General features: G+C 35.4%; 1 protein-coding gene across 1 annotated transcript; it reads left to right on the forward strand.

Moving 5' to 3' along the window:
• Nucleotides 1-1,646: 1,646 nt before the first annotated feature.
• On the forward strand, nt 1,647-13,758 carry LOC142642514 (7-deoxyloganetin glucosyltransferase-like). The gene is made up of 3 exons (XM_075816885.1): nt 1,647-2,007; nt 9,674-10,245; nt 12,731-13,758. The coding sequence occupies exons 2-3, from the start codon at nt 9,729-9,731 to the stop codon at nt 13,663-13,665; spliced, it is 1,452 nt and encodes a 483-aa protein (XP_075673000.1). The 5' UTR covers nt 1,647-2,007; nt 9,674-9,728; the 3' UTR covers nt 13,666-13,758.
• The last annotated feature ends 1,553 nt before the right edge of the window (nt 13,759-15,311 follow it).

Here is a 15,311-nt window from a genome sequence, read left to right on the forward strand (position 1 = left end):
ATGTTAAACATGCAAAGCTTCAAATTGCTTTCAAATTGTCTATAATTTTCGGCAAGTACCACAGCTTGCCAGGCAGTGGTGAATCTAACAGTTTACATGAATACAAACTTAGTAGTAGGTTTGTTTGGTTACTAAGAAAATTAATGTAAAATAAAAAAAAATAGAAATGGGTTTTATTTGAGGAAAGACCTAGGCTTATGTGTATTTTTGAAATGTACTTTTTTATTATTAATTTACCACATCATTAAAAATACTATATCATTATCAATATCGATTATTTTCTAAACTCTTGAAAGTAGATAATTAGATATACTTTAGATGCAAACAGCCTATATTTCAATCACTTACAGCCACGATAGTACTGGCATGAGTACTATACGTGCAATTAACCATAAGTGTGTGAGAGAAAAGTTATTAAAAAGTAAAATATAAAAGCAAAATCATAAGAAATTAAAGGTTTTTTATTTTATTTTATTTAAATGCTGAAATTAAAAGCGACTTTTGCAAGCACTTACACAGATTATGCCTTAGCGATGGACAGTGTTTTGGGCCTGACCACCACAAATGTATTTATATATTATTGTAGGCAAGGAAAAAATGAAAAATTCTTACACAAAAAAATAGTGTTTTTTCCTTTCACATTTGTAGTGGACTTCACAATAAATTTAATAAATGGGCTATATTATAAATGGCAAAAGAACGAGCATCATTCTCCGTACTTCAAGTACCTAAGAATTACTCGAAAAAAGTCACATGATCGCCATATGTTATTGGACCAAAAAGTGTTGTAGTAAAATTAAGCTCGAACGATGGAGTATGGACAAACACTTTCGACCCGTGGTTTTTCACGATCAGTGGCGGGTCCGCCGTTCCACAACCTGACAGGATCAGATTGGTTCTGAGTTTGACGCAAATCCGACCCAGACCGACCTGTGGACAGGCCTAATTAGAACTCACAAAACATTTAAGGAATTTTTTTATGTGGGCTGGCCCGACTAGCTAGCAGGGTAGGTATGAGGTGAAAGTTCATCGTAAAACGTTATTATCTTTTGTAAAAAAAGTAAAATAAAGAATTATGATTGTGTCCGGTAAAAGGACACAACCTATGTTACAATTTGCTCATATGATTAGTTTTGAGTGGTAAGGAGCAATGATAGGTCTATGTGAGAATATCTCTTTACCAAATATTAACTTAAAAAAAAAAAAAAAAAACCTTTGCTAGAGCATTAATATCAGATGTACCAAATGTCAAATTTTTCAACTCATCAACAAACCTTCTCTTCTCTCCTTGTATGTGTGTTAAAATACTTAATATTCTTTAAAAAAAAAAAAAAACATTCCACATCAAATATTTTATGGCATGTTTAGTTGTGTTGTTAATAAATTATTATTTAAACAACACAACATGTATTTTCATAAATCTTTTTCAACTATAGATATTTCCACAATATATAAACAATGTTAATAATAAAATAGACTTAAATGCTAAAATTTTTAGCCTCATTGATAAACAGTAGAATTCTATTTCTAAATGCTATTTCTTTTTATTAATCTTCTCTCTCTTTCCAAATAAAATTTCCTCATTCTTTCTCTCTCAGCCACTCATTATTTTTCAGCCTTTCTCTCTCTCAGACTCATGTTCTCTTCTTCCGCTTTTGTGAGCTAACACTCCCAATCCTCTCCACCATTTTTATCACACAAATTCTAGCATAAATAATTTTATATCTCCATGTCCCTCTCAGAGTTTTTTCTTTTTATCTTCATCTCCCTCGCTGATTTTCATCTCCATCCCCCTCACCAATTTTTTTTTACCCGCTCTCTCCTCTCTATTCTAATCTTAGAACCGAAGTTATGACTGTTTGGCTTTGGGTCTCTCTATGGTTTAGGTCTCTCAGAGCAAAGCGGGTTAAAGTTTCGTTTTGGTTTTTGTATTTTGGTGTCGCCGATTTGCTCAAGCTATTCGCCGATTCTCTCGATTTCTCCGATTCTGTCTTCTTCTGCGTATAGGTAAGTTCTCAGTCTTCTTCATCGATTCTCCTAGTACATCGGTGTATATTTTTACTCTCTCGAACTTATTGGTTTATATGTGTTGTGTTATGGTTTTTTTTTTCGAATCTTTTGCATCACCGAATAATTACTTGAATGCTTCTGATTATTTACTTAGGATTTATTTTCAATTTGTTGTGCATTTAGTTATGCATTAGAATATATGTATATATTTTGGACTCTCTTTGGACTGCCTAAATTGTTTTAACAAAGTATGATATTTGAAAATATGACCGTTTCTACCTTTCTCAGTCAAAAAACAATATGATCGTTAGAATAAGACATATATTTGAAAACTTGACTATAAGGAACAAAAATTATAAGCAGTAAAGAAAGAATATTCAAGTACATATGACGGTTGTAATATTTTATTTTTGTTATCGTTATTGTAATGAACTAGCCTATATGCTAGTTCGTTAGACTTCTTTTTCTTCAAATTGGGACTCTAATTCATCTCTTTTATTTCTTAATGGGTTTTTTTGTAAGGAAGTTGATGAGCCGGTTCCTCCCATGTAAGTCACATGTATTTGAATAAAAAAAAAATTTATAAACCACTTTACAATAAGTACAAAACTTAAGTATAGTACCTTAGTGCTGTTCCTTAGGTTTCCTTCTTAAGATTTAACCGTGTGGCTATTTAACTAAGAAATATACTTTTATCCCTTGAGAAAAAACTCCATATGGAAAAATTTTAAAAATTGAACTTAAGGAACAATACCTAAGTACTGTACCTAAGTTTACCCATAAAAACACCTAGACTGTCCATTTATCCAAAGTGTTCTTATCAATTTGTGTGTGTTTTTTGGAGATTGAGAAAGAGAGAGATGAGTTCCATTACAACAACTACTACACCTCATGTAGTTTGCGTCCCAGCTCCACTTCAAAGCCACATAACTCCAATGCTCAAGCTAGCCAAACTCCTCCACCATAAAGGGTTTTACGTAACTTTTGTAAACAATGTATATCCACAAACGTTTACTATGGTTTAGAGGTCTCAACTCCTTTGATGGTTTGCCCGACTTTCACTTCAAAACCATTACACTATGAATTTAATTAATAAGATCTATTATTAATATAAGAGGAGTGAGAACCAATGCACTTTACTTAGAAATCATGTCGCCTAACCCAGCATAAAATTGAAGCTTCTCTTAAGGTTGGCTCAACCGATTTTGAGTCATAATGCGAAAAGTTATTCAAGTTGGGCATTTTCTTATATTTAAATATTAATTAAATAACAAATTTATTTTTATTTATTTATTTTTATTTAATATATATCTTTCTTGCTTATTGAGATACAAAATTACTAAATGATTTTTTATATTCAAGTTTTGCTAACATTTCCTTTTCAATTAATATTATAACTAACCCACGTAATCTTTCGTATAACATAGTCAATTTTAGATAGGATTTTTCGTAATCTTAATTTTTTTAAATTGTTTCTAAGAATGCAACTATAACAATTATTGTTACCCAAAATATACAAATTAAGTAACACACTTAGAATAAAAAGCATGGAAAAAGTTAAAACCAGCCAAATTGTTATTTTTTTAATTGACTATTTTAAAAAAAATTTAATACAACTTTCATACGAAATTTTAGTTATTTTTTTTCTTTTCCTATAAAAAGTTTTTAAAACATTTTCCAAACTAATGTTCACCTGTAAACCTTTTCCATAAAATAAATTTTAATTAAAAAAAAACCTTGAACTAGATGTTCGCGTGGACAATCAGACGCACAAAACATAATTGGCAAAAGATATATACTTTTTTAATAAAAGAAAAAAGTAATAATAAAGATTCGAGGTTGGAATTGATGTTCACGTGGCTCCAAAGTCCAAACACACAAAACGGAAAAAAGTATGTTAACATATATAGTGTTGTGGGCTTTAGGCCCAACTAGTTTACTTGTTTAGCACTCTTACTTGTACTACACTCATATTTACTTGTACTACACTCATATGCCTCCTATATAAAGGCACTCATGTATATTCTTTCAGTGGGAAATACAATACTATTCAATTTAGTATTTCTAACATGGTATCAGAGCCACTGCTCTGACCTTTTCTTAGCAATCTTGTCTTTATTGGTGTAACTCCGTTCTCAATATTGCTTCCGCTGTCACGACAACTGCCGCAGCCTTTCGCCGTTGAACCTTTGAGTCTTCCAGACATCGTCCTCAGGTTCCGGACCTGCAGCAGCCGCCGTTGAGGAGTCCGAACACTGCAAAGACCACTGCCTTTTTCGGCACCGCCGTGAATATTGCTCCGAAAAACTTTCCGAAGGTACCACGAAGATCGTCTTGCTCCAATCTATCTTTTCGTGAAAACCTCACAGTCATCGGAGTCTCCACGCGCCCTCACGCGCCGCCAGAAGGTACTGCACTGCAGTTCACGCGCCCACGCGCCTCCACGCGCCGAACCGAGCCGCCACGCGCTGCCACGCGCCGCCACGCGCCTGCTCACGCGCCTTCACGCGCCATACTGATCCTGCTGACGTCAGCCCTAGCCCACGTCAGCTGCCACGTCAGCAAGCCACGCCAGCAAGCCAAATCAGCCTGCCACGTCAGCTACCGTTGACTTTGACCGTTGATCGTTGACTGTTGACTGTTGACTTTTACTGTTGACTTTTCTGGAGTTGACTTTTTGCGGCCCAGGTTCTCCTTACTCAGTTTTTCACGTAGATTTCATTTTTGCAATCCATTTTTGCATATTTTGCTTCTAAATGAAGAATAAGGACAGGTCTTCTTCCTTTTGCAACAATCATCGCAGACAATCTAGTAAATGCTTTTGCAATTTTTGCAAACGTTTTGGCCATAATATTGAGACTTGCTTTCAGCGCAATAAATCAGCTGTTTCAGGTTCTTCTGCCACTATTGCTAACATTGAGAGTGTCCAACCAATGGCTCCCGTCTTTGCACAGTCTAAGACTTCAGGTCGCACTTTCACCATGACTACAGATGACCTTAAAAACATCATCGCCAATGTCATTCGTATGGTTGGTAATGCATCTTATTCCTCTTCTCTCTCAGCTTTGTCCGGTATGTCTCCTTCCTCTTGGCTTATGGATTCTGCTTGTTGCAATCACATGACACCTCACTCGTCCTTATTTTCTGAACTTAAAATCTGCACCACACCCTCTTACTATTCACATAGCAAATGGTTCCACAATGTCTGGTCATAATATAGGTTCCGTTTCAACCTCCAACTTCTCCGTTTCTGGGGTCTTTAATGTTCCTGACCTTTCTTACAATTTGTTTTCTGTGGGACAATTAGCTGAGTTGGGTTATCGAATCATATTTGATTATTCTGGGTGTATTGTGCAGGATCCAAGGACGGGACAGGAGCTAGGGACCGGTCCCAGAGTTGGACGTATGTTTCCCGTGGACAACCTTCGTCTTCCACTTGTTGCTCCTGTTTCTATTGCCACAGCTGCTACAGTTTCCTTTATTCCTTCTCTTGCTCTTTGGCATGCTCGACTTGGTCACGCATCTTCTTCCCGTGTACAACAATTGGCTTCTAGAGGTTTGCTAGGTTCAGTGTCTACAGAAAATTTTGATTGTGTTTCATGTCAATTAGGAAAACAACCAGCTTTGCCTTTCAATTCTAGTGAATCTATATCCACTGATATCTTTGACCCTATTCATTCTGATGTTTGGGGACCTTCTTCTGTCTCTAGTATTGGTGGATCTCGATATTTTGTTGTCTTTGTTGATGATTACTCTCGCTATAGCTGGATCTTTAATATGAAACATCGTTCTGAATTATTACAAGTGTATTCTAATTTTGCAAAAATGGTTGAAACTCAATTTTCTAAACGTATCAAAATTTTTCGATTTGATAATGCTCTTGAGTACACTCAATATGCTTTCCAAGCTGTTTTGCATTCTTATGGCACTGTTCATCAACTAACTTGTCCAGGTACCTCTCAGCAAAATGGTAGAGCCGAACGAAAACTTCGTCATATTCTTGACACTGTTCGTGCTCTTCTTCTCTTTGCCAAAGTTCCTGCTCCTTTTTGGGGCGAAGCTGCTCTTCATGCTGTTCATACTATTAATCGCATTCCCAGTCCTGTCATCCAAAATCAAACTCCATATGAGCGCCTTTTTGGGTCACCTCCAGACTATCACCACCTACGCTCATTCGGCTCTGCTTGTTTCGTTCTTCTTCAGCCACATGAGCATAAAAAACTTGAGCCTAGGTCAAGACTTTGTTGTTTTCTTGGTTATGGCGAAACTCAAAAGGGGTATCGATGTTATGATCCTATTTCTCATCGTCTTCGTGTCTCCCGCAATGTTGTCTTTTGGGAACATCGCCTCTTTGTCGAGCTCTCTCACTTCTGTGCTTCTTTATCTTCCTCTTCTGTCTTAGATCTATTTCCAGATGAGACGCAAATTCCTTCTGTAGCTGCTCCTGACCCTCCTATAGCTGATCCTGATCCTTCTGTAGCTGCTCCTGATTCTCCTATTAACTTCTCTGTCCAACCACCAGAAATCCTTGATCCCTTTCCTAGTTCCCCTTTTAATGAACAGGTGGAAGATGAACAGGTTGAAGACGAGCTACCTAACCTTGATCTTAGTTCCCCTGCTCCTGCTCCGCCTGAAGATCATGTACAAGACATTCCACCTCGTCACTCAACTCGGGTAAGGTCCATTCCTGCACATTTACTTGACTATCATTGTTACACTGCCCTTGCTACATTGCACGAGCCTCACACCTATCGTGAGGCTTCCACTGACCCTTTATGGCAGATTGCAATGAAAGAGGAACTTGATGCATTATCTAAAAACCATACTTGGGACTTGGTCACTCTCCCCCCTGGGAAATTTGTGGTTGGTTGTAAGTGAATCTACAAGATTAAGACTCGCTCTGATGGGTCCATTGAGCGCTACAAAGCTCGTCTTGTTGCAAAAGGTTTTACACAGGAGTATGGGATTGATTATGAAGAGACCTTTGCTCCGGTTGCTCATATCTCATCTGTTCGTGCCCTCTTAGCTGTTGCTGCTGCCAGTAAATGGGATCTTTTCCAGATGGATGTCAAAAATGCATTCCTTAATAGGGATTTGAGTGAAGAAGTTTATATGCAACCTTCTCCTAGTCTCTCTGTTGACTCAAACAAGGTTTGTCACCTTCGACGTGCACTTTATGGCCTTAAACAAGCTCCACGTGCTTGGTTTGCCAAGTTCAGCTCTACCATCTCTCGTTTGGGTTACATGGCCAGTCATTATGATTCTGCCTTATTTCTTCGTCGCACTGACAAAGGCACTATTTTACTTCTCCTGTATGTGGATGATATGATCATAACTGGTGATGACCTCAGTGGCATTCAAGAACTCAAAGATTTTCTCAGTCAGCAATTTGAGATGAAAGATCTTGGACATCTCAGCTACTTCTTGGGTCTTGAAATCACTCATTCTACAGATGGACTTTACATTACTCAAGCCAAGTATGCCTCTGAACTCTTGTCTAGAGCTGGACTCACTGATAGCAAGACTGTTGACACTCCAGTCGAGCTTAATGCGCATTTGACTCCCTCAAGGGGGAAACCATTGTCTAATCCCTCTCTTTACAGACGCTTAGTTGGCAGCCTAGTTTATCTCACTGTTACTCGTCCAGACATTTCCTATGCTGTTCACCAGGTGAGCCAATATATGTCGGCTCCACGATCGACTCACTATGCTGCTGTTCTGCGCATTCTTCGGTACCTAAAGGGCACTCTCTTCTATGGTCTTTTCTACTCTGCTCGGTCTCCTCTTGTTCTCCGTGCATTTTCTGATGCTGATTGGGCAGGAGATCCCACTGATCGCAGGTCCACCACTGGTTATTGCTTTCTTCTTGGTTCTTCTCTGATTTCTTGGCGAAGCAAGAAACAAACTCATGTGGCCCGTTCTAGTACTGAAGCAGAATATCATGCCCTTGCTGATACCACATCTGAGCTTCTTTGACTACGATGGCTTCTCAAAAACTTAGGTGTGTCGACATCCTCTGCTACTCCTCTTTATTGTGACAACAAAAGTGCCATTCATATTGCTCACAATGATGTCTTCCATGAACGGACTAAACACATCGAGATCGATTGTCATTTTATCAGTTATCATCTTGTCCATGGTGCTCTCAAGCTAATCTCAGTCTCCTCTACAGATCAATTTGCAGATATCTTCACCAAGTCACATCCTAAGAGACGCCTTCGTACTTTGGTTGACAACCTCAAGTTGGTCTCACATCCACCTTGAGTTTGAGGGGGGTTGTTAACATATATAGTGTTGTGGGCTTTAGGCCCAACTAGTTTACTTGTTTAGCACTCTTACTTGTATAGCACTCTTACTTGTACTACACTCATATTTACTTGTACTGCACTCATATGCCTCCTATATAAAGGCACTCATGTATATTCTTTCAGTGAGAAATACAATACTATTCAATTCAGTATTTCTAACAAAGTAAGATAGAAAAACAAGTAAAAAGGAAAATATTATGAGTCAGTCAATGACCTCCCATGAGAAAAAGAAACAGAAGCAGTAAAGGGCATCAGGTCTGCGGAGGTGGAGACTTTCAAACCCGGGGGTTACTACCGGCAATGTGGCAGAAACGTGGTGGCAACAATGGTGTCTAAGTAAGTGGTAGAACCTGTACTTAAGTTAGTGAGAGAGAGAGTTAGATTTAAAACATTCTTGTTTCTGTACCCGATTAGGTATACCTTACCATAAGATGCCTTCCCATTGAAGAAGGATACTATGCGATACAGTTTTAATAAAATAGGACAACATTCATTTTGTGCTTGCCTTGACATACTATTTTATTTGTTGTAACATACTAAAACTTGTGTTGTAAATACTTGAAATTTGTTGTTGCGGCTGTAATAGTCTTAGATTAATTTTCATTTTATCTTCTATTTATCCATTTTTTAAATTATATTTTGGACACTTGGTCATGGTGGATTAGCACATTATTTTATTCTAAGATCCCTTACATAATGTAATATCACAATATCTAAAATGCATTAGATTGTTACCACTATTTTAATGGGAAGTTGAACATAAATGTAATAGTCTATTTAGAAATCATCTACCCTTCAAATTATTATTTTTTATTTTTGGCTTGAAATCTTTCTTGATTTTATCTTTAATTTTTCCATTTTTTAAATTATATTTTGAACACCTGGTGATGGTGGATTAGCACATTATTTTATTCTAAGATCCCTTATGTAATGTAATATCACAATATCTTAGATTGTTACCATTATTTTAATGGGAAGTTGAACATAAATGTAATAGTCTATTTAGAAATCATCCTCCCTTCAATTTTTTATTTTTTATTTTTGGCTTGAAATCTTTCTTGAATCCTTATTGCACTCTTGGACAAAACTCTCACAGTTCCATTATTCAATGGGATTAGGCCAACGTACATCTCAAAACAGTGCATTCGTCGTCCAGCAATAAATTTTTGAATTTGATTGCTAATTTGCTATGCTCTAGTCGTTAGCACTTTGGACTTTGAATCCAGCGACCTGGGTTCGACTCCCGGTGGGACCTTCAAGCAAATATGAACAAAAAAACTATAGATTTACCTGCTCCTTTGTTTTTCTTCGTATTCAATAGTCACATGACTCGCGTGAAAAATTATGTTCGGCAGTTTGTTTATAAAAAGGCCTGGATCGAGTTGATCGACCCCTTCTAGAGAGAGAGAGATGGGTTCCACTACAACAGCTACTAGACCTCATGCAGTCTGCGTCCCAGCACCACTTCAAGGCCACATAAATCCAATGCTCAAGCTAGCCAAACTCCTCCACCATAAAGGGTTCCACGTAACTTTTGTAAACACAGAGTTTATCCACAAACGTTTACTCTGGTCTAGAGGTCCCAGCTCCCTTGATGGCTTGCCTGACTTTCACTTCGAAACCATTACCGATGGACTCCCACCAGTAGACGCAGATGTCAGCCAAGACATAATCGCTCTTGCTGAATCCACCACAAAGGCTAGCCTACTCCCACTTTGCAACCTCATTTCCAAACTCAACGACACTTCGTCTTCGAATGTGCCTCCTGTTACCTGTATTGTCGCAGATGGTTGTATGTCCTTCACTCTTGATGCTGCTGACAAGTTCGGAATTCCATGTGTGCTTTTCTGGACGCCTAGCGCTTGCGGCTTCTTGAGCTATATGCATTATCGCCATCTAGTTGAACGAGGTTTAATACCCCTCAAAGGTATAATTCAAATCTCCAAATTCCTTGTATTTTTTGCTCAATACCACGAATCTCTATTTTGAAGAAAGAAAAGAAAATTAAAAGATTTAAAAAGAGATGAGAACCATATAATTTCTCCATTTGAAGGGAGTTAATAGTAATGTATCAAGAACTATTTTAGTTTGGTTAGAAATACAAATTATTTTGGTACCTACTAATATCAATCTACAATTTCAAAATTATCGCTCTATATATTATTTATAAAATGACTATATAAAAAATCGTTAAATTTAAAAAGCATTTTTCACTAGATATATATGTTGATTTCTTGCTCAAATATCAACCCATTAATAATATAATAATAATAATAATGAAGCCAATAACCTAATGTTCTAAATGGTAATAATAATAAAAAGATGATATTTAATTTTTTTTTAAACACAAAAAATTTCTTTCTTAACATTGTGAGTAGCTCTTCTCAAACAAAAAACAAAAATAAAAAAACTAAACAAAACAAAAACAAAAAAACAAATTGAGTGGCAGCTAATAAAGGAGAATGTATTTGAAAATTTACAATTGTTCATTTGTTTGGCACTTAATTTAATAAGTTTACATGAGATGTCAGAACACACAAAATAAGAGACACACACACAACTCAAGAAAAAGGAATAGTGATCCATAGTTTATAAATAAATCATCTTTATTATACAAAAAAAAAAAAAAAAGAACAAGAGAGATGCGACCTTGGTCAAAATGGAGGAAGCAGAAGAAAGAGAAGCTGTTGGAAAAAAAACAGGAGGAGAAGCGCAAGAGAGGGGGGGGGGGGGGATGGCACATTACATGCAGTGGTGGTTTTAGAAATTTATTTTAGTGGGTCATTCAAATTAATACGAGTTATCTTAGAAGATGAATCTTATGGTATATATAATTTTCTTATCATAACTTTATCCACAGTACTAATTAATAAGAGAATAAAAGATAAACTTAAGTTTATTAGATATATTGTTTTTTAATATAATGAAGCATTAATTTTTGTTGCTAAGATTAATTATGGTTGTTAAATGTTCTTTAATTACTATTGCTTACGGTCTTAAATATATTTATTTCCTACAATACTTTAATTTTTTATTTTTTATTTTATCTTTACTCTTTTCTATTCTTTTATTTCAATTCAACTAAACTTTGACAACTCTTTGTAATTTGTTAAGAAAAGTTTTTGATGTCTTATACATTACTCTATTAACAATTCAACACAACAATACAATCATTAAAAAAAAAAAAAAAAAATGTCTTCACTTCCCATTGTCCTACGCCTCACTTCCACCACCTCACATTTAATTATGTTTTAGTTTCTATACTTTTCTACTCACATAATTGTCTATTTCTAAGATTTAAGATCAACAAATTACTTCTTCTTTTTTTGTTCGGCTTGCTATTTTTCTAGATTTTAGATCAAATTGGCTTGTTGTTTGGTTTTTTTCTATTTGTTTAAATGGCCAAAGATAAAGGTAGGTGTTGAATTGATTCATTGTTGGACATTTTTAGGGTGGTGAAAACAAAAAAAGTTTTAAAATTTTAATTTTTTCCCAATTAACTTAGGGGTTCATTCGAATCCCTTGGATACCATATGGTGCCGCGACTAACAACATGGAAAAACAACTAGCGACGATGGCAACGTGAGCTTTCTGCCACTAACTTCTTCTTTCTTCTTCAAGTTTTTTGTATAGCCTAATTTTCATATTTTGGAGATATCTGATATTTGCGAGTATGCTCAGTATAGTCCAATATTTTAAGCGGTACGATTTAAGAGTTTTTTGTACTAGTTCACCCTTCAATAGATGAATTTTGATTATACCAGTCAGTATGGTATGGAATTTACTCCATTGGATCATGTCTCTTATTTTGTATCATCATATATTGACAATGTTAGCTCATAAATAGGAATGAAAAAAGTTAATGAATACCCTAAGAGCATTGGTTTAGCATATATTTTTAAAGACATTTTATGGGAAAAAAAACAATTAATTTCTTTGATTGCTTGTTATATTTTTTAAAATGATTTATTAACAACTGTCATAAGATGACCCACTAACAAGACCCATTAGGAATTAGTGAACATATAGCATATTTCGATTTGTTGAACATATAGGTTTACATGTGCATGGGAGATGCAATTATATCTTTCTAATTCTCTCTCATGTGCATTACTAATATGTCATGTCCAATTTTTCTTTTTCTTTTTTTGGGTAATAATATCACTTCCAATTATCATACAGGTTCACTTCAATTTACAATCAAACATACAAATGTGAAGTTTGTATGTGCATGGGAGATGCAATAATATTTTCCTTATATCAGTTACACTTATTATAGCCATCAAATTGTCAAGTTTGAAAACTTGAATTCTACTTTACATATATATTGCAAAATTGAATGCTACTTTTGTTTATATTACATTGAAGTAGGCTATTCACAAAGATCAACCCTACTTTGGTGCGATTTACAGATGCGAACTATCTAACAAATGGATACTTGGAAACTACAATTGATTGGATTCCCGGGATGAAAAATATTCGTCTTAAGGATCTTCCAAGTTTTGTCAGAACTACAAATGAGAATGACATCATGCTCAACTTCAAAATCCACGAAACTGAGAGAGCTCCAAGAGCTTCAGCTGTCATTTTGAACACATTTGACCCATTTGAACAAGAAGTGTTGGATGCTCTATCTTCCATGCTCCCTCGTATATACACCATTGGACCACTTATGTTGCTGGCTGATCAAATTAAGGATGATAACTTGAAATCAATAGGTTCCAATCTATGGAAAGAAGAATCAGGTTGTGTGGAATGGTTAAATTCAAAAGAACCCAACTCGGTAGTATATGTAAATTATGGTAGTATAACTATCATAACGCCTCACCAGCTCAATGAGTTTGCTTGGGGGTTAGCAAATAGTGAAAAACCCTTCTTGTGGATTATAAGGCCTGATCTTGTGGGAGGCAATTCAGCTATTGTTCCTTCTGAATTTGTTACCAAAACAAAAGATAGAGGCATGTTAGCAAGTTGGTGTCATCAAGAACAAATCCTAAAGCACCCATCAATAGGGTGTTTTTTAACACATAGCGGGTGGAATTCAACACTTGAGAGTGTGTGTTGGGGAGTTCCAATGATCTCTTGGCCTTTTTTTGCTGAGCAACTGACAAATTGTCGATATTGTTGTGTTGAGTGGGGCATTGGGATGGAGATAGATAATAATGTTCAAAGAGATGAAGTAGAAAAACTTGTTAGAGAATTAATGGATGGCGAGAAAGGAATAGAATTGAAGAAGAAGGCAATGGAGTGGAAGATAAAGGCAGAGGATGCTACCAAACCTAGCGGTTCTTCTTACCAAAACATGGACAAATTGATTTCCGAAGTTCTCTTAGCTGGAAATGTTTGAACCAAGCGAAGAAGACTTTCTAGTTTTCAATAAACTTGTACTCTCGGTCTCTTCTGCTACATCTAATCATCATTAATATTTATATAAAATCTAGTCCCTTTTTATTGCAATAAATTTCAATAATGTGTATTTTGTTTAAATATTTAGGAATATTCCAATCATTTAAATCTATGTTTTTATCTTGGAAGTCAATATTTTTCTTCATTTAGTATTTCAGGTATTGTACGTAATGATGGTTGTGATGACCTGGAACTTCCTGAATTATTAGATCGATCTGAAAACTCTTTTCATTTTTAGAATCTGATTATCTGAGATTTTTCAAGTTGTCTTAAAATATATTCTTTCAATTACTTTGTTTTATTATTTTAATTTAATATGGTTATTAACACATACCCTCTCATGCCCTTTCATTCAGGCCTCACCTTTGGAATTATCGTTTGGGATTGGGTATTCTTGTTCAGGTGGTTTTAATCCATACTAAACTTGAAAGAGACACTCAAAAGATAATTGGAATGAAGACTGTTAAGATATAACTTGAAAATCTTCTCAAAAATGCATTTAGGAATAGAGTAGACTGGTCCAAAACAAATGAAATAACTAGAATAAAAACTACCAACAAATGAAATGGCTCTGAGACCAATGAGGTAGCGGACTTTAACATTATGTTTACTTTAAAGTAGAATGTAAAATATTAACTTAAAGTAGAATGTAAAACTTAAAGTAAAATGTAAACCATGAATGTGCAAATTCCTTGTTTTGATGAAGAAGTATTTTTCTACCATGCTTGCGTGGATGTAGTCATAGTAACAAAATTGAACAACTTGACTGGACTTTTTTGGATTTTCAACTTCTAAAATATCAGATGGGTGAGTTCCCCATTCTTGAATTTAAAGAATCCTTTTGATAAAGATATTGTGGTAGATTATTTTGGAAGCATTTTTTTTTTTTTAGTAAATGTTACAAATTGATTCAGCCGATAAAAAAATCGAAGAGTTTAGCAAAAAAAAAAAAAAGATAAAAAAATCGAAGAGGTCCTCAAAAGCAAAACTTAGTAAACCAAAAGTACCTAAGCTTATTTCCCCTAGGACTTATAATTGTTGTGTTTTTATTATTATTATTTTGTTCATTTGTATGTTTCAAGTCTAGCTTACAAGTAAAATGATTTTTTTTTACAAAATCTTTGTGACGGTTCCATGATGCTCTCACAAAGTATGTGCTCGAGAGTCGAGAGGGATAAAAACTTAAGACCATGTTAAAGAAGAGAAGAAAAAATAAATCTGTCAAATAAGTAATAACTTATCACGCACAAAGTTGAACCAAATACCAAAATCAATCAATGGCAATTCTGCAAATAGCTTCAGAGGCTCAAATCCAACATAATATTAGCTTGGACCTCGAAGAAAACAACCAAAATGAAAGGGGCATTAGGTTGAAACTTTCATATATAATGAGGGAAGGCAATTGATAATCATATTGCCTTTGAGTGGAATTAGTTTATGCTGCCATTTTTAGATTGCAGCTTGTTTTGTGTTAGCAGTTTTGGACATTTTATGCTAACAGACGTAACCCATTACATTGTGTGGGATTGCTGCTCCAGTTAATCGTAATTTTTGGAATCTCACAGCACACTTTATTACTGTCGGGCT

Source organism: Castanea sativa, chromosome 7 (genome assembly GCF_040712315.1).
Source record: "Castanea sativa cultivar Marrone di Chiusa Pesio chromosome 7, ASM4071231v1".
Classification (NCBI taxonomy): Eukaryota; Viridiplantae; Streptophyta; class Magnoliopsida; order Fagales; family Fagaceae; genus Castanea; species Castanea sativa.